Below are 18,574 nucleotides of genomic sequence, written 5' to 3'. Positions count from 1 at the left end.
GGGACTCTGGAGCAGAGGTAAATGGATGGTGCAAGTCGTCTCAAAGGTGGGCGGGTTGCACGGTACTTCGGAGAGTCTGGAGGTGTAGGAAATGAGGACAAGGTCAATGGTATGGATCTCTACTCCCTTTTGAAAGAGGAGTGTTTGGTCTCATCGTACGGTAGATGGATGATGAGATGAGCCGGAGCCGAGGTCCATTCTGGAGCTACAGGGACCTCGAAGGTGGGGATTCCTGGGGTAGCCGCCTCCGCGTCTTGGAACGGGGTCCAGCCGCATAGACACTGCCCTTCCCATTTATTTACTGGTAGACATCGCTTTACTGAGTTCTTCACAAGGCATTCAGTCTGCTACGTTCATACCAGCAAGAATCACCTGCAGTAACCTTTTTTTTTTCTTTCCCAACGAGAAGCTTAACGAAAAAATGCTCTGTTCCCATGTCACTGACCTCATGTGTCAACCAACTGTTTTTCTTCTGCGGCAATGCTGTTACCTACGCCCATAACTACATCCGTAGCAAAGCAGAGTGGTGCCACTCTGGTGCCTCACCTGCTTCATGCGGGGAGCCCCTCCAATAGAAGTGCCCGCAGCCCACTCCGACGCCTCGGCGCGGCGTTAAGGTCTGGGGTAATTGGTTTCCGGTTGCTGATTTCTTGATTTCCGGGAATGATACCGAATTCACCACTGTCGACCCAGATTCGATGCGAACGAAATTACACAACTCCATTGATTTGCTCCCAATAGTCTTTCTTCACTCTATTTTATTTGGCACCTTGCGACTATGCATATATAAGATGGAAAATGCCCACACCACTCTAGCCTTGTTCTATTTTCCCAAGCTCCCTATCTTTTGACGCTCTATTTACGTGCGGTAGTCACCGTTGATCGTAATATACTCGTGACTGTAGTCGCAAGTCCAGTACGTGGCCTCCTTGTCACCAGTGCCTAGCCTCACAAGGATCTCCAGGTCCTCGAGCTCCAGAATCTCGGAAGCTCTAGCCTCATCAACCATCTCGGGCTCGCCGTTGACCAGCAGCTTCAGCTCAGAGGTGCCATCCGTAGGCACGAAAGATACGCTGGTCTGCTCAGGGACGACCTCCGGGACCTCGCTGACAGCCTGGCCGGGCTCGGACACCAAGGAGTAACCAGTTGCGCACAGAATGCGACCCCAGTTGGCGTCCCTACCGTACAGTGCCGTCTTGACGAGAGGCGATCTGGCAATGGTGCTGGCAATCTTCCGTGCAGCCTCCTCGCTGGCAGACTCGACAACGCGGATGGTGACGAACTTAGTGGCGCCTTCGCCGTCGCGAACAATCAGTTTGGCCAGGTCGATGGAGAAATCAGTAAGAACGTCCTTGAAGGCGGCATAATCAGGCGAATCCTCGGATGTAATCTCCTTGCCGCCGGCTGCGCCGTTGGCGAGCAGAGCAAGAGTGTCGTTGGTCGAGGTATCTCCATCAATGGTGATGCTATTGAAAGATCGGTCGACAGCATGCTTGAGAACCGAGGGCATAACCGCAGGTGAGATGGGGGCGTCGGTAGCGACGACACCAAGGAGCGTGGCCATGTTGGGGTGGATCATGCCAGCGCCTTTGGTGGTGCCAGCAATGCGATATTCGACGTTCGGTGACGAGGGCAGTGTGAAGGTCTTGGACATCAGTTTCGGGAACGTATCGGTAGTACAGATGGCGGTAGCAAAGCTCAGCCAGTGCTTGTGAGAAGAGCCCAGAGCCTCTTGTGCAGCGGGGACGTTGTCGACGATCTTGGCAATAGGGAGCCTCTGCCCAATGACTCCCGTGCTCATGACAATGGTGGATGACGCATCGCCCTCACCCCCGACAACCTTGTCGGCAGCGTGTGCCATGAGAGAAGCATCCTCGAGACCTCCCTTTCCGGTGACGGCATTGGCGCATCCTGAGTTGATGAGGACGCTGCGAATGCCGCGGTTTGCCTTCTTCTTCAAAAGTTCCCGGCTGAAGGTAACAGGCGCCGCCTGGAATTTGTTCTTTGTGAAGACGGCAGCAGCAGCACAGGGCCGGTCTGAGCTGAGTAGGGCGAGATCGGGCTTCGTCTTGTTTCCCGGCTTCACTCCCACGAGGATGCCAGAGGCCTGGAAGCCCTTGGGATATGTGCCCTCAGTCGGGATGTACTTCTTCTTGACCACCGGAATAGTCTCAGCGGAAACAGAGTAGCATCTCACAAATTGAGCCAAATGGCCAGGAAACCTCTTGACGGGCTGCGACATCCTAATGATTGGCCAAAAGCCAAATGGTACGGATCAAAGAATGGGGGAAAGAAGGAAGGAAGCTCGAGAGCCAATGGCTCAGACACGGCTTGCTGGCTTGCTGGCGCTGTGTGGCTATCCTTGGGGAGAGGATGTTAGTCGCTGAATGAAAGAAGAGGTGGGTGAGAGAGATTTGTATGGCTCCGGGTGCGGCAACGGCAAGCCGCCTAATTTTTTGACAGGGATGTTACGCCGTTGCAGCTTGAAAAATGCGCATTGGGTCAAGTGAGTCGGTCCTCAATCCTTGAAACTCGTCCCTGGAGCTCTGCCCGTGCCGAAGGTCAATGCAAGCTAGAGTGGTGCGTTTGTCTGATGTCTTTGTGACTTCAATCACGACTCTAGTCGGCATAATGTAGTTTTGTAATGTATTGAAGCAAGCTGACTGGGCAATCTGTTGCAAACGTATTATTGGGGATTGTTGTCTCTCAGGACCACCCCGTACTCAGTAGGCGCCTGTCAGTGATGTCGAATGGCGGGGAGCGGGCCCACAGAAGCTTATCGTCTCAGTCTCGGTGAGCTTATCGCCCCCGACAGTCAGAAAAAATTCTAGATTTCGCACTTGGTCCCTCCAACTCACCCCATCCCGCCGAGTCGCGACGAGTTCCAATTCACCCACACCCGCAACCCTCACACGATATCCACGATGGCGCCCTCAAAGACGAGAACTGTCAAGAACAAGCACGCTTCCAACGGCTCCGGCATCAAGAACAGCAAGAATGCCGCCAAGAACGCAGCCGCCGCGCCCGACGGCATCGTCAGGAAAACCAGGGACACCCCCAAGGGAACCAAGCCGCTGAAGACCAAGGGAAAGTCGAACCTCGAAGCCTTGCTGAAGAAGCGCAAGAAGAAGGTCTACACGGAGGAGGAGCTTGACATTCCCAAGCTGAACATGGTTACGCCTGTCGGTGTCGCGAAGCCCAAGGGCAAGAAGAAGGGCAAGGTCTTCGTCGACGATAGGGTACGGCTCACCTCCGATTGCGTCCCCCCCTTATCCTCCGACCGCTGACATATCGAACAGGAGAGCATGACCACAATCCTCGCAATGGTGCAGGCCGAGAAGGAGGGCCAGATTGAGTCCAAGATGATGAAGGCAAGACAGATGGAGGAGATCCGCGAAGCCCGCCGGATAGAGGCCGAGAAGAAGGAGGAGGAGAGGAAGTCGAAGCTGGAGGAAACAAAGGAATCCCTCAGGAAGAAGAGGAAGCGCGCCGCCAACGGCCGCCCCGAGAACGAGGAGAACGTCAACCAGATCGCCATCTCGGGGTCCAGGGCCGCCAAGCCCAAGAAGAGGAAGAGCGTCTCGTTCGCGTAGAGGGGGTCGACCAGCTGAGAGGCGCTGCCTTTTTTATCTTTGCATGTGTTCGCATCATGGGCGGCGTTTCGGAGTGCCAAAAATTAAAACATACTGGACTGGGAAGTGGGCGGGCATACTATTACCTTGTTTTTTTCTTAAAAAAAAAACCCTTTGTAGTATTTGGTGGCGTTCAGAGCAGATACCATGGCTGATCTTGCCGTTACGCGAGAGCTTAATGCTAAACCGTCAGGCGACTAGTAGGCCGTGGCACCGCCGGGCGACGTATCTCCTCGTTGCGCCGTTCTCAAGTTGTACGTCTTACTATCTGTAGCTCTGTACAAAGTCTCGAAATTACTCTCAATAGCATTAATTCCCTTTTTATCTAAATCATCATTCGCTCTACACAAGGTCTATATCTAATTGTGTACGTCTATTCCGAGCTTGCTTTAATCTCCATCTTACGCTTCACTGGGTTGAAGTGAAATATCGATTTGCCGTTCGTGGGCGGGGCTCCGTTCGTCTTGGGAGGGAGTTGGCTGTGGTCTACGTTGAATGCCATGTGGTTGAAGAAGTTTGCAACCTGTTCCTGTCAGCTAAGAGCCCATTCGCAATCGACAATGTGAGACATACTGGCTTTGCGTGCCATCTTCCGCCGCCGGGCTCGAACCAGCAGAGGTGCCCACCGAGGGACGTCGTACACAGGACAGTATACGGGTTCTTCTCAAATTCCTCGTAGGGAATTGCCTCGTTCACGGCAATCTGCGTCTTGTGTCAGCCCCTTCTTTTCCAGTTCGATCAGTATGAGATACTCACGGGATCGTCAGTCGAATGAAGAGCAAAGAATGGAATCCTAATGGCCAGCACTGCATCGGATGATGACGCATCGCGGTAGTAAGCACTCTCGGTAGGGTAGCCCCAGCTTATGCATCTACGGAAGTCAGAACTACTCGAGCAAGTTTCGCAACCTAGCGACTTACTGGACTTCTCTGTCAAACTCCCAAAGATACGTCACTTTCTGGAGACGTTCAAGATCCAGGTTTGTGTACTTCTGCACAGCCTCCTTGTGGCCGGCGATAAGCTCCTTCATGCTGCCTGTTGAACAGTGTGAGCTCGGGACGGTGTTAAGTTGCAATCAGGGAGGACGACTAACTTCCCATGACTCTCTGGTAGACCTCTCTGCCGAGGAACGTCCGCCTCAATGCCTTGTTTGAGACCTCAAGGTTGAAGGGGTTGGAGCAGACGACCGCGGCCGTTAGCTCACAGTTGACACCCTCCTCTCCGCAGTACTATCAAACCAGTTAACTAGTCGAATCCTGTCAGCGGACATGACATGAGGCATACGTTGGTCAGCATGTTGGCGCCGAGCGAGAAACCCAAGCCGAACAGCGGCCGGTTCGGGAAATTCTTCCTCATCCACTTAACCGTCTGCACCAATCGTCAGCTAGTCCTCCTAAGCCAGCCGATGGCTTGAGTTACTGACCTGGCGGAAGTCCCAAGTCGCCCTGGCGTTGTACAGGATGCCGCTGGTGAACTTGCTGTTCGCGCAGCCTCTCGAATTCACTACGCACACCTCCCACTTCCCCGAGTCGACCAATGGCGCTATGGCATGTCTTAGATAGATCTCATGAGAGCCTCCCGAGAGACCGTGAAGAACGATAAGCTGGGGCTTGTCGTCGTCCGAAGCTAGGGAACCAAAGTCCTGCTGCTCGAAATACTTCGTACGCGGCGGCAGACTACTGTCCGCATCCTCAAAGGGCTCCGTCACAAAGTCGACAGCAAAGGTACCCTCAAACGCCTTGTCCTCGGCCTGGAACACCTTTCGGCGATAGTACACCGGCGGGCCGTGCTGCTTCGTGGCCGTCCACATTGTTTGCAGATGGCCGTTGAAGAGGAGAGGGTTCATTTGGCATGGTGGTGTGATCTTCTCGCATACCTTCAGTAGATCAGTCTGAGTGCCATCTTTCTCCTTGAGAGACACAGGCGATGGCGCGTGTGTGAAGTTGATTTTGGCATGTCCAAGCCAGTCCATGATTCGTAGTCTGAGGGCAACAATTGATGAGACAGATTGGCTTCAGGGGAAGTTCGGGGATAGGGAAAGATGGTGGGGCCGTAGCCGAGGGGCACAGGATGTGAGGCCGAGTATAGTGAGGACAGGAGTCATGCAACCTCCTCAACAACTCGTGTGAAGTATTGGAAAGTGAGTCAAGCGAACAGTTATAAAGAAGTCAAAAGTTCTACCACGAGAAAAGGGAAAGAGGACCACAAGTCATGGTAGTGGAGCCCGGAGGAACCTGATAGCTTCCGATTTAAGAATCAAACACGAACGGACAGTTGTCCATCTTAGGGATAGCACCAAAGGTGCCAGTAATCCGCGATTCCGTGCAGCAGATCGGCATTGGGCACACCGATCAGGTATTCGCCTCTGTAAAGTAGGTGGGATTCAGTCCTAGGATTCGGTCCCAGGATTCGGTCCCAGGTGCATGAGCTTGATGTTGAGCCGAGGCACTTTGCTCGCCGCCAATCAGAAGGTAGTATCAGAAGTCATTCCAAGACGCTGGAGGAAGCTCCCTTGTAGGTATCCGTACTGTATGTTTAGCCACCTGAGCGTTACGTTACTTTCCATTCTAGGTGTCTTGAGAGACAGAGAGGCGGTCTGTGCATCCTGCATTGGCCAACACCAAGTGCACGTGTGATTATGTAAGACATACAGGGGCCACAAACCAACCTAACTCTCGACCGACAGAGCCTTGTGATGCGGCTATTGGACAGCAACCGCGTCGCAACAAGTTCCGTTCAATAAAGCGACCACCGATACTCCATGTAGCAAAACCTGCGATCCATATGCCGTCTCAAAGATGACATACCGGGGCTCACTGCCTTCGGGGCAGGCCTTCAACGGCCAGCAGCAAGCTCCCCAACCGTACAATAACCCCTACGGTAGCGGCAATGGGAACGGCAGCGGCAATAGTCAGAACCCAACCTACGCGAATGCTGCATATGGCGGCCACGAGCAGGCGCAACCCGTTCACGGGGACTATCATCACTCACCGGCGCCGGCACCTGCCCCTATCCTCCCTGCTCCTACGTCCATGAATATGCAGGCCAATGGTTATGGTCAATTTCCTGCCTATGGCAGCACGTTTCCGCAACAGCAGCAGCTCCCACATCCGCAACAGCAGCAGCTCCCACATCCGCAACAGCAGCAGCTCCCACATCTGCAACAGCAGCAGCAACCGCAACCGCGACCGCATTACCCCCACCATCACCAGACGCAACAGCCGTTTGCTCACAACAGTGCGGTGAATGGTCAGTTCGCGCCTCCTCACTCGTTCACCCAGAACACGCATGTCTCGCGATCTCCCGCGCTCGCACCTGCGCCTACCCCGTTCCCAACGCCGCCCGTATACGCCGAATACCAGCCGACAACGCAGTCTCAACACCAACCACAATTCCAACCACAATACCAGCAACTGCCGCTGCCTCCCCCTCAGCCTCCTGCTCAACCGCAGCAGCAGCAGCACCAACCGCAACCGCAGCACAAACCTCATCAGCAGCAGCAACGCAGCCCGCAAGTCTTTCCGGCGGTACCTCAGTATGCTCAGTTTTCTCAACCGACCATGGGCCAAACTCAGGGTATACCGGTTCTGAACCAAACCTTCACCGAACCTCCCCAAGTTCAACCGAGTCCCGAACCCAACTTCGCCAACTCGCCAACTGTACAACCCGCTCGGTCTCCCAGCATAGCCCGGAAGTCGCCGGCGATCTCTTCGATGAACTCCCCTGCAATATCCTCTAGGGGCTCTCCAGCCTTGTCGTCCAAAGCGAAGTCGTACGACACGACCACGATCCTGGTACATGTGGCGGAAGAGTGTTTTGAGAAGGCCCGCCGTGGTGTACAGAGAGTCGCGGTGTCGGGCTCAGACAACCAGGTGCGCGAGTATCAAAAGCTGATTACAACCGGACTGGCTTGTCTCGAGGCCGCCTTCCAGAGCAACAGACTCTCTCCAAGGCAGGAGGCGAAAGCGAGGCTCAGGTACGCTTCCATCTTATGCGACGAGACGGAGAACCTGCAAGAAGCGGAAACGGCCTTGAGTAAGGGCATAACCATATGTGACAAGGTTCGTGAGACTCGGATGCTGCTCAGGCTGTATTCCATGCTGACAACCCCCTAGCATAGATACACCGACCTCAAATACTGCATGCAGTATCTTCTGCTGAAGGTACTGTTTCAGCGTAACCAGAAGGCGGCCTTCATTGCTGTCGACAAGAATATCTCGGACTGTTTGACGTGCGTAGTCTTTGCGATGTCCCGACCAACCTCGCACCGCTCGCTAACTAGTACCTAGTTTCAAACATATTCACTGGGTTTACGCCTTTCGTTTGTTGAAGGCTACACTCCATGTCCATGCGGGTAGTCCGCCTGATGCCGCAGTTTTGGACAACTTGCGAGCGATTGCTGCACTTGCTGGCGAACGAGGCGATCACGCCATGGTTGTCTTTGCTTCTCTTATGGAAGGCTTATCTGTTCTGAGAACCATGCGCACTGACACTATTGAACGTGTGCAAACCTGTTTGGCTCAGGCTACCAAGTACCAATTGGACCCGTCAGTACAAATACCGCAGTTGGACGTTCTGACACTCCTACTCGATCTTGCTTGCAGCATGCATCAGAAGACACCCGATATACTAATTCACAAATTGCGATCACTGCAAGCGAAGCTGGATGCGAACCTGGGTTCGCAGACCTGGACCGACTTGAACCCGGAGATATTGATCCCCATCAAGAAACACAACGCTACTTCCGCGACACTAAGCGATGACACTTCCGCGATTCTCCGGGCTGGGTCCTCTAACGGCCAACATGATTACATCGTAATGACTTTCCTGAACAGACTCGAGATCGTTGTCTTAACGTATGTTCACGTGTGATTGGTGCTCCACCGAAGCAATCTAGCTAAAAAGATTCAGGTATACTTTCAGCGGTTTGGCCGGCATGTATCGACCTGGCTCGGATCCGAAGAGAAGCCATGAGTTTTGGAAAGAAGGGTTTGATGTACTGGCGAAGTGTAAGTCTGAGTTGTTTGCTCATGGGGAATAGCCACTAACTTTCCCAAGGGAACAAGGAGGTTGCCCCTAGCGTCCCTGCGGCATCGCTACGAGAAGCCATGGAGCAGGCTAAGTGGAGAACCGAGATGTTCTGCTACCTTCAAACGCTGACGGGATTGTACTTTGCAACCCACAGCCAATGGTCGAAAGTCGAACAGTGCGTGGCGCAGCTGCAGCAGGCCATTACGCCAGCTGTGAACGAGATATTCAGCGTGTTCTCACTCTATCTTTCTGGAGTGTATCATCAAGGCACCGGCGACCTCGAAACGGCGCTTATCTTGTTTGAAGACGAGAGGCTGAGCATTCACGCAGGGCGAGGAGGGCCAGGCGGCAGAAAGCCTGCCAAGCTGGAGCTCTGCATTCTTGCCGCTCTGAATCGTATTTGGATTCTCCAAGACTCGTCATATCGCGACGAACTGACATCCACCGATCTATTGGAGCAGTTGCGGCCGATGTGCACCGACCACCAAGATCCAGACATCCGAACCGCTTTCAATCTCGTCCAAGCGACAGCCAATACTTTGCCCCCTCCGTCGATGCACCAGATCAAAACGAGTATAACGAACTCATTGAACGGTTCAAAGGTGACGGGCAACACGCACTGTTTGGCGATCGCTCTGAGCATTATGCGATTCAGACTGTTCGACAATGTGGTTGGCGAGCAGGCGCTCAAGAGTGCAAGGGCAGCCTCGACGCAGGCGAAGCGAAGTGGAAACCTGCTCTGGATGAGCGTCGCAGACGGCATGCTGGCCGACTCTTTTGAAGTTCAAGCACTTTTTGCAGACGCAGACGCAGCACGCCAGACCGCCACAGACTATGCGTCTCACGCATTTACTGGAAAGGAGTAGGCTCGGATGAGTGAGGGTCATGTGTTCACGGCTTTGGGACAGGCGTCTGGTCTTGTACGGTGTTTGGCCTGGCATAAGTTGGTTGTTTGGGAAAGCATAATACCCCCCGATATGTACGCTGCGACATGAGGTGGCGATGTTGATCAGGAGATGATGGGCCCCGAGATCGGGTCTTTTCAATTTGTTGTTGAAAGGGAGAGGCTGTACAGAAGTGAGAGATTGCCGCAATAAAGCGCATTGTGATCCACTTGTAGATTTCCGTCCTCTCCCCTGTGCCCCTTTAATGGACAGCACGCACGCACGGACACATGTGGGTCCCTGGCGCGTGTATTGTGCTGCGTCCCGCCGTTTGATGCTGCACCTCTGAAAAAAAAAATTGCCCAAGCAACTTCTAGCTGATTCCCACCCAGTTCAACTCCCCATTGCGCCTTGGGGATCTTGACAAGAATTTTTCCAATGCTTCGTATTAACCCTCAACGCCTCCGGAGGCTCGGAACTCCTTACCTGTGTGGTTCCTGCAGATCTTGTCTCTCGGCGCCATGTCGTTCTATACCCTCTCTGTTCCAGAGCACCGTTCCGTTGAGCGTTCGTGGTTACTCGGACAGCGCAAAGGGGTCAACAGCTCCAGATGAGATAGATGCTACGGCAATAAAGCTACCAAACGAAGAGACCGACAAGAAAAAAAAATCCGCACGCGCAAAAACCACTCGCTCCCGTCGACAGAAGTCCTCGCCGCAGAAGACGAAGAAAAACCAGGCTACAACCTCTCAGTCCACTTCCCCGGAATCCCCGTCGACGACGAGCGAAGAACCGGCCGGTCCCGAAGTCATACGGCAAGTGTTTGAATCTTTGAAGAACCTTGAGGATGGTTTCGCCTCTATCAACTCTAGACTCTCCCTCGTTCAGAAGGGGGCACAGGATGGCACCATCACGGTCACCGACAAGGACCCCGACAATGCATCAAAAACGCGAGGACTGGACTCGCTCGTCATACGGCAAACAAACAAGATTGGCGGGAAGCTCAAGACGATACGCGGGACTTTGGATGTACTCAAAAGCGTCTTGAACTCGCAGCAAATTCCTCTGGACCATCTGGCCAAGCGACCGAGTGCAAATGAGCCCTTGTCCAAACCCGCAAAAGCACGCTCGGCTAAAGAACCGACATCAACAACACCGAGTGCTGGACATGGTGAAGCTGAAACCTCGGACTCGAAGCTCATGATTCGCAGAGTAGAAGTGCGCAGAAAACGTCCGCACAAGCTGCGCAAATCGCCCGAGACGTCGGCATCCTCTGCTTCGAAGCCCGACAGGGTCACTTCCGAAAACCCCGAGGCCTTGGATAAATGGACATCTTTTACAAACCGTTTGTCTCGCAGTGGCAAAGTCCCCTTTGGGGCAGGTGCGGCCGCAGCAGCCGCATCCGCTGTCAACGCTGCTGGTTCCTTCAGTAGTGACCCTTCAAGCGCAACTGTCAAGTCCTCTGCAAATGGACCAGCGAAGAGGTCGAAGACGTCGAGAAAGGTTCCCGTCGTTATCCAGGGTGTGTCGGCGAAGGAACTTCAGTTGGTGTCTGTTGAAATACCGGATTCGCCGGCGGTACCAAGCCTCTCCTATGGGCTGGACCGGGTCTTGTTCAATCCTGGGGTTTACCATATGCAAGACCCTCGTTCGCGAGTCTACAACTTTGACCCTTACCTCGCCAACATCATGCCGATCAACGAGTTCGACTTTAACGCGCTTAAGCAGTATGTCACTTCTTCCAAAGACACTACTTTGGTCGGTCTTGCAGCCAAGCTTCGCAAGAAATATACCGGTTCAACTTCCAGCATGACACAGATGCTATCGCATTTCCACTATCTGCTCTCTGCTTGGCGACCAATCAACCCTGCTCATCTCAGCCGGCAATTAAACACGGATCCTCAATCCTTCACATTAATCATGCGCGCGCCAGCTGCTGCGTTCCTCCACCTCAAAGATGATGTATACGCCATTGATGCAGACAAGGAGTACGACACGGCCAACATTTTGAGCATGCTTGGAAAGTCTATGGAGAAGCTTTTGACACTGCCCAAGGATGAGTTTGAGAGATACCGTCGGGTCAACTCAGATCAGATCAGCGAGGAAGAGCGCAACGCTAATGAAGCTTTCCATTTCACGACCATGGGCGACTTCCTCATGCGATCTCAGCTCGACGCGTATGACCCACGCTTGCCGGGGACTGGTATGTTCGACCTGAAGACGAGAGCTGTCGTTTCCATTCGCATGGATGCCCAGGGATTCCAGAAAGGCCTCGGGTACGAGATTCGCAAACGGTTCGGCAATTGGGAGTCGTTCGAGCGGGAATACTTTGACATGATTAGATCGGCATTTCTCAAGTACTCTCTTCAAGTGCGGATGGGCCGTATGGATGGCATCTTTGTCGCATTTCACAACACTCAGCGCATTTTTGGCTTCCAGTACGTCAGTCTAGATGAGATGGACCTGGCTCTGCACGGAACTGAGGACCGCTCTCTCGGCGACCAAGAGTTCAAGCTTAGTCTGCACCTACTCAACAAGGTCCTCGACCGTGCCACTGAGCGGTTCCCCGGTCGCTCCATCCGCCTTCACGTAGAAACGCGTCCAACCGATCCTCCTTTCATGTACGTTTTCGCCAAGCCCGTCACGGGAGAGGAGATCGAGAAGGTCCAGACCACCAGCAAGGCTGCCATTGCCGAGTTTGAACAGCAAATTCTCGGCCTAGCCCAACAAGAGGCGGAGCCCGAAGCACCAGAGCCGGAAGCCGAGCAGTTAGTCAGCCAGGAAGAAGCGAGCGTTAGTGTCGACGAAGCTGCGAACCAGCAACGGCAGACGCAAGCTTTCTGGGAGGAGATGCAGGAAAAAGTGGACGAGGCGGTCGAGGATGACGCCCTGGGCATTGGCCACGTTCGAGAGGCAATTCAGGATGCTCTCGAGCAGAGCGGTCTTCTCAAGGCACGGACGCCGGAGGAGGCACGTTGGTATGTTGATGGTCTCCTCGAGGCTCTCACTTCCAGCCAAGCTAGCGAGATGCGCGAGAGCGATCGCAGGGATGATCAGCAGCTCGAGACACCTGCCATTGAATCTGGCTCTTCGACAGTCGACTCTGCTCAAGCCGACGGTCTCGACACCGTGCAGGAGGCTACGCCAACGAGCGGCGTGAGTGGCGAAGAGACAACAGTTACACAAGATGCAGGTGAAGCGCAGACAACGCAAGATGGAGAAAAGTCCTCCCCTCCGAACACCAACCGCCAGGACTCTGAGGTACGCGGCTCTCGCGATCTTGGCCTGAAGGATCTCATTCTTCAGGTTGCCACGCGTGTCGATGAGAAGTCCGAGGCTGAAGAGGCTGAGATGCCAGACGACGACGCCGCTTCCGACGTCTCCAAACTCCGAACATTCGAACGGATCCTTTCCGAGCTTGTGGCTAAGTCCAAGGAGGTAGAAAGCGACTCTGCATCCTCGACAACATCACAGACCGCCGACCCTTCGACTCAGAGCAGCGAGGATCTCGAGTCCACAGTCGGTAGTGTGGCCGCGGCGGCCGAGGCTGTCAAAGAAGCCACCAGCGATGCTGGAGCGAAGAACAAAGAGGCTGACACTGAACTCGACATCTCCGAGGGCGAACTCCTGGGTATGGTGGTGACGGTCCGCAACAATGTCAACGGGCGATACGTGCCGCGGCCCGGCCCCAATTTTTTGGATTTGAACTGGTCTCTGGAGTACTCTATCGAGGAAATTCCTAGCGAGCGCGCAAAGACGATATACAGCGCGATCCAGGCGAGACGAAAGAAGGTGCTTACACCTGACAGCGGCTCTGACCGGAAGAATAGATGGTACGCCATGTTCGCTGGCAAACTAGAGGAGATGAGCAAGAGGGGGAGGCGGTTCCGCAAGCAGGAGGATGCTTTGAGCAAGGAGTCGCCGGTCCATGTTGTCGGCGAGGAGGCGCCCATGACCTGGGATGAGGCCTTCAGCCACCAAAAGCAGTGGAAGCCGCTGACATGGGATGAGCCCAAAGATCCATAGAGGTTCACGGATTAGAGGCTGTATTATACTTGTATACCTATCATATGTAATCCATGTACAAAAGACGATACTGCCAAAAGCCATGTGCTGTGGCTACTCATCTCTACCTTGTCTTTCGCCATTTTGTGATTGCTTGTTACGGTGACGGAACCACTGACAGTGGAGCATATAGACAGCGGCATCATGATGAAATGGCACCGCACACGAAATGATTTGCCTGTCCTATATGGAGGACTCATTGCTTCCTTACTACCTCGGGGCAAACAAGACCCTTGACTTCCATGGGTGTGGTCTGCTGGTGATACTATCTGACTAAAGATCCTGTAAACTTCCCGCCCGGCGCCCGGGCCCGACACGCCACCACTGCGTTACTGTAGCCGCCTCGCACGGTGAATATCTAGACAACGTTAGCAATGGCGAACCCGTCTATTCGAAGCGAAGACAGACCATTGCAATTTGATTCAACTCGCTTGTTTGACAAATCCTCGCATGGCCCCATCCTGAACGCCCTTTTTTTTCTGGAAACGACGTTGCCCTACAAGGGTTTCCCTGGAGCGCTGCTTCATCGGAGCGGTGGCTTTGTTTTGTATTGGTCGACGCACCACCAAGTGGTGACTTTCCTTTTCATCGTCGAGGGAACCCGTGAGGGTTGAAACCCGGAGGAGGCATGAAACCAGGAGGCGCGGGCGGCGTGCCAGATGGGCCTGGAGGGGGGATGGGGAAGGCGGGGGGAGGGGCGGCGAAACCCTGAGGCGCGGGAGGCCCGCTGGGTGGACGGAATCCGGGAGCGCCCGGGTGAAAGTCGGCCGGGTTGGTGTACGATCCCTGAGACTGAGGCGGGCGGGCTGGCAGGCCGGACGGCGCGGGCGGGAGGACCATGCCACGACCGATACCGGGGCCACCCATGGCCTGAGGCGGCGGTACGGCGTTGTACTGTGCAGGTCCTCGTGGCGGGGGCGCGAAGCCGACAGGGGCTCCGGGACCGGGTACCGGAGCTGGAAGACCGTTTGCGGGATCGAAGCCGGCGGGTGCAGTCGGTGCGGCGGCCGGGGGCGGCCCATTCAAGAATGCAGGCGGCACCGCCTGGATTTCCGGGACGATGTTCCTCTTCTTGGCCTGCGCGGCCAGCTCACGCTCGGCGGCGTCACCGTGGCGCTCGCCCTTGCCGTCCTTTTTGAAGGCGTACTGGACCGAGACCTCCTTGCTGAGGATGTACTGCCCGTGGAGGTTCGCGATGGCGGCATCGGAGCTCTCGAAGTCGGCGTAGGAGATGAAGCCGAATCCCTTGGAGTTGCCGCTATCCTCACGGGCGACCTTGGGGAGGGTGATGAGCGGACCGAAGCGCGAGAAGGTGTCGTAGAGAATTTTCTCGTCGACCATCGGGTCGAGGTTGCCGACGAACAACTCGGCACCAACCTCTGCCTGCTTCTGTTTGTCGGCGCTGGCCTTGTTGACGCGCAGCGACTTGCCGTAGAGCTTGATGCCGTTCATCACGTTGGCGGCGTACTCGGCGTCGCTGGGCGTGCGGAACTCAACGAAGCCGAAGCCCTGGTGGTTCTGGGTGACGCGATCGCGGGGCATGTGTATGTTGTGGATGGGGCCCATCTGTAGCATGACCTCGTAAACCATGGCTGGGCTCGCGCGCTCGTCGATGTTACCGATGTAGATGGTCGCATCTTTGTCTTGTTCCCTACGTCGCGTGCGGTTAGCTCTGCGTTTGAAGGTTTGCGGGGCACAGCGATTGAAGCTCACCAATGCCTATTTTGTGCCATTTTGAATATTCGATGCTCTCCGTGCTATCTGCGCGACCTAGTTTCGGTAGTGAAAGATATGGCAGGATGTTTGGGTGCGTGAGGCGAGAGTGCCTGTATCCAGGCTTCGACACGAGCGACCTGGAAATTTCGGCCTCGACGTTCAACGCGGTGTCGAGCTCAGTTAACGGAGGTACGTACCTTATCGAGTTCTAAGGTTGGATAAGCCAGACCCCCTTCCCAGTTGCGTGGTTCTTCCGGGGTGGATCCACTACGTGATTTTTCCGGCAGGTTGAGAAAAAGTTCAGGTGTAGCTCTGCCCAGCACATCCACCATCCCGACGCAGCGACGACGAGAAACCTGCGAACCCCGGCGAACGAACACTTGCGACATCGCGCACATCAGCCGTTTCTTCCCTTTTCATTCAGTCTACATCCCATTCCAGCTGTCAAGATGTTCGCCCTCTCCGAGGAGTCCAAGGTGCGATGCGCCCGTTGCCCATACCACGCCGCAGCGACCCGAATCTAATCATCACATTTGTAGGAGCGCATTGGCAAGATCATTGAGATCTCCCGCATTGCCATTCACTAGTATGCTCTACCGCAGAATCGATTGATATTGACCGCGATGCTAATGTGTTCGTAGCGGATACCTCCCTCTTGTCCTCTACCTCGGTACGAACGAGCCATCAAAGCTGACGCATTCTCCCATGGCGACGATACTGACTATCCCCAGGCTACACCCGCAGCGAGCCCCGCCCGTCTGTCATCCGGTATGTTTTTCAGCTGTCAGACCGACGAGCGTTGGATCAAGTCCTAACTCCTTCTCAGCCTCCTTTCCCCTCTCTCTTAGACGACAGGCGCCTTCGGCATCGACTTCATGTACACTATTCAGGCTTCCGACGCAGAACAGGCAGGCCGGCATTTTCAGGGTTGACGCGACGGATCCTCGGCGTGGGCGATTGGTGACTTCGGGCTGTGGCCTCGGCGAACTGTACAACTACCTATGTAATCAAATGAACCCTCTCTGACGACACTCCTATCGCATGTTATGAGACATAAACGGCAAGCTCACAGATGGTCGCCGATGCTGCACACACGTAGGGATATCACATACGATTTTGGGCCACCAGGTGGTTGTTGGGTATATATATCCCTAACACGTCGGCTTTTGTAAAGGCTACCTGTGGGGGGGGGGGCAAGCATCTGGAACAGGCTAGATCTACGAAAACCAATCTCAAATATGAATTACTTACGATCAGTCAATGAAATTGGAAATCGTATCGAGCCCATTAGCTCCGACCTCAAAACGGCAGCTAACTAGCCTGCGCGACCCTACGCGCCTCGTTTGTCTAGTGATGTTCTGAACCTGTCGCTCAGAGACGGCATGACCAATAGCTCTGAAACAGCGTAAAAAGCGTAAAAGGCGTTGCAACCCAGGACCCCGAGAGTCGTTGACGTGTTGCTCATCATGATGACCCGGCGAAGGGGTTGCTTAGCTGTGGCTGAAGCTACGAATTAACGCAGCGGAGCCGCAATTTTACAAGCTAAAATGACGTATGAAATTCTTTTTTTCCTAGACCGGGGGTGTCATCAGCCACACTTAAGCTTCACCTGAGCTCCTTTCGACATATAACTTGAGCTTAAGAGGACGCTTCGGTTTGGCGAAAAAAGCACTGTTCTGTTTTCAGTACTCTGCAATGTGACCAAGAGTCCCTCGTTTCTATGTCAGAAAGCAAAGATGCGGGCATCTCACCCGCGCTCGTCGAGTCCGTCGCCGGTCTCTCGGCAGGCTCGGTCGCGACTCTTGTAGTCCACCCGCTTGATATCGTCAAGACGCGGATGCAGAGTAAGTGGGGGCGATCATGTACTACCCAACGAACGTCTTTGCAGCTGGCTAACCAGATGTCCAGTTCATCGGAGCGCCGCCAACCCGTCCGTCTCGCTGACAACCATGTCGCTCATCCGCACACTCACCCAGAACCCGCACCCCATCGCCTCCCTCTACCGCGGTCTGACGCCGAACCTCATCGGCAACGCCTCGAGCTGGTCCGCCTTCTTCTTCTTCAAGTCACGCGTCGAGCGCGCCATCGCCTACTGGAAGGCCGGCTACCTGCCCCTGACCCATGGCTCGGACTCCGAAGCGCGGAACCTGACAAAAGAGTACCTCACCACGCAGGACTTCTTCGTCTCCTCCGCCTGCGCCGGGGCGCTCACACAGGTCCTGACGAACCCCATATGGGTGATCAAGACGCGCATGGTCTCCTCGGACCGCAACGCCGCGGGGGCCTACCAGAGCATGTGGTCCGGCGCGAAGGTCCTGTACCGCTCCGAGGGCTGGCGCGGCTTCTACCGCGGTCTCGGCGTCGGGCTCATCGGTGTCTCCCATGGCGCCGTTCAGTTCGCCGTATACGAGCCCGCAAAGAAGATGTACTTCGCCGGCAGGCAGCGTAAGGGCGACAGCGGTGGCCGCCTGAGCAACGAGGCGACCGTCGTCATCTCGAGCGCCGCGAAGCTGGTCGCTGGCGCGGTGACGTACCCTTACCAGGTGCTACGAAGTCGGCTCCAGAACTACGACGCCGACGAGCGGTTCGGACGCGGGATCCGGGGCGTTGTGGCGAGAATTTGGCAGGAGGAGGGTCTCAGGGGCTTCTATCGCGGCCTGATGCCGGGCGTCGTGAGGGTAATGCCCGCTACATGGGTCACTTTCCTCGTGTACGAGAACGTCAAGTTCTACCTCTCACAGTGGGCGGATTGATATTGTAATGACAATGTCTGAATGAGGTAGTGTACGTTAAGTTTCTTGTTTGACCGAGAGCTCGTGTATGATGCTGAAGGGCTGATGAATCGTCTCGAAAACATCAAAAAATATAGCAAAGCTAAGCAGAGCAGTTTTACTTGCCGGTACCAGCTCGGTTCATACTCACGATGACCTAAGTCTACATTCTACAAAGCCGGGTTATGTGATGGACTTGCGACTGTTAAGCAACGGTTGCCCGTGATGCCCTCTAGCAGCTTTCGCCCCGGGTTTCCGTATCTAAACATTGGTCGAGGCAGGCTGCTGAGGTTCTCGCGAAGTCTTACTACAGCTGCTTATTCTCGGAAAATAAGCAGATTACATCGCCTAGGCCAAGGACTGCAGCACAAACGTCTACATGATCAACAATTCCATGGGTTTCTCGGCCAGATTCCACCTTCCAGTCTACCTTTGACCTTGGGCACGACTTTCGTCGAAAGGCCAGTGCCAAGCG

The 18,574-nt window shown here is 54.8% G+C and overlaps 8 protein-coding genes across 8 annotated transcripts; 5 read left to right on the top strand and 3 right to left on the bottom strand.

The window, feature by feature from the left end:
* Positions 1–859: 859 nt before the first annotated feature.
* GLRG_03074 (ArgJ family protein) lies at positions 860–2,242 on the bottom strand (the record flags this gene model as incomplete). The annotated part of the gene is made up of 1 exon (XM_008093759.1): positions 860–2,242. One exon carries the CDS (start codon positions 2,240–2,242, stop codon positions 860–862), a length of 1,383 nt encoding a protein of 460 aa, XP_008091950.1.
* Positions 2,243–2,924: 682 nt separating this feature from the next.
* Positions 2,925–3,593, top strand: GLRG_03073 (60S ribosomal subunit assembly/export protein loc-1; the record flags this gene model as incomplete). Its single annotated transcript, XM_008093758.1, has 2 exons — positions 2,925–3,239; positions 3,300–3,593. The coding sequence occupies 2 exons, from the start codon at positions 2,925–2,927 to the stop codon at positions 3,591–3,593; spliced, it is 609 nt and encodes a 202-aa protein (XP_008091949.1).
* A 412-nt stretch (positions 3,594–4,005) lies between these two features.
* Positions 4,006–5,604, bottom strand: GLRG_03072 (uncharacterized protein; the record flags this gene model as incomplete). The annotated part of the gene is made up of 7 exons (XM_008093757.1): positions 4,006–4,155; positions 4,206–4,334; positions 4,389–4,503; positions 4,553–4,667; positions 4,726–4,861; positions 4,917–5,000; positions 5,056–5,604. 7 exons carry the CDS (start codon positions 5,602–5,604, stop codon positions 4,006–4,008), a joined length of 1,278 nt encoding a protein of 425 aa, XP_008091948.1.
* Positions 5,605–6,430: 826 nt separating this feature from the next.
* Positions 6,431–9,529, top strand: GLRG_03071 (cohesin loading factor; the record flags this gene model as incomplete). Its single annotated transcript, XM_008093756.1, has 5 exons — positions 6,431–7,693; positions 7,748–7,863; positions 7,922–8,488; positions 8,544–8,641; positions 8,691–9,529. The coding sequence occupies 5 exons, from the start codon at positions 6,431–6,433 to the stop codon at positions 9,527–9,529; spliced, it is 2,883 nt and encodes a 960-aa protein (XP_008091947.1).
* Positions 9,530–9,985: 456 nt separating this feature from the next.
* GLRG_03070 (uncharacterized protein) lies at positions 9,986–13,573 on the top strand (the record flags this gene model as incomplete). The annotated part of the gene is made up of 1 exon (XM_008093755.1): positions 9,986–13,573. One exon carries the CDS (start codon positions 9,986–9,988, stop codon positions 13,571–13,573), a length of 3,588 nt encoding a protein of 1,195 aa, XP_008091946.1.
* Positions 13,574–14,197: 624 nt separating this feature from the next.
* Positions 14,198–15,345, bottom strand: GLRG_03069 (RNA recognition domain-containing protein; the record flags this gene model as incomplete). The annotated part of the gene is made up of 2 exons (XM_008093754.1): positions 14,198–15,263; positions 15,326–15,345. 2 exons carry the CDS (start codon positions 15,343–15,345, stop codon positions 14,198–14,200), a joined length of 1,086 nt encoding a protein of 361 aa, XP_008091945.1.
* Positions 15,346–15,777: 432 nt separating this feature from the next.
* Positions 15,778–16,176, top strand: GLRG_03068 (TOM7 family protein; the record flags this gene model as incomplete). Its single annotated transcript, XM_008093753.1, has 5 exons — positions 15,778–15,804; positions 15,868–15,914; positions 15,970–15,998; positions 16,060–16,096; positions 16,155–16,176. The coding sequence occupies 5 exons, from the start codon at positions 15,778–15,780 to the stop codon at positions 16,174–16,176; spliced, it is 162 nt and encodes a 53-aa protein (XP_008091944.1).
* An 872-nt stretch (positions 16,177–17,048) lies between these two features.
* On the top strand, positions 17,049–18,081 carry GLRG_03067 (uncharacterized protein; the record flags this gene model as incomplete). Its single annotated transcript, XM_008093752.1, has 2 exons — positions 17,049–17,172; positions 17,237–18,081. The coding sequence occupies 2 exons, from the start codon at positions 17,049–17,051 to the stop codon at positions 18,079–18,081; spliced, it is 969 nt and encodes a 322-aa protein (XP_008091943.1).
* Positions 18,082–18,574: the final 493 nt, after the last annotated feature.

The sequence above is a fragment of the Colletotrichum graminicola genome (genome assembly GCF_000149035.1).
Source record: "Colletotrichum graminicola M1.001 genomic scaffold supercont1.9, whole genome shotgun sequence".
NCBI lineage: Eukaryota > Fungi > Ascomycota > Sordariomycetes > Glomerellales > Glomerellaceae > Colletotrichum > Colletotrichum graminicola.
Note: the sequence above shows the minus strand (reverse complement) of the source record. Positions and strands in the feature narration are given on the sequence as shown.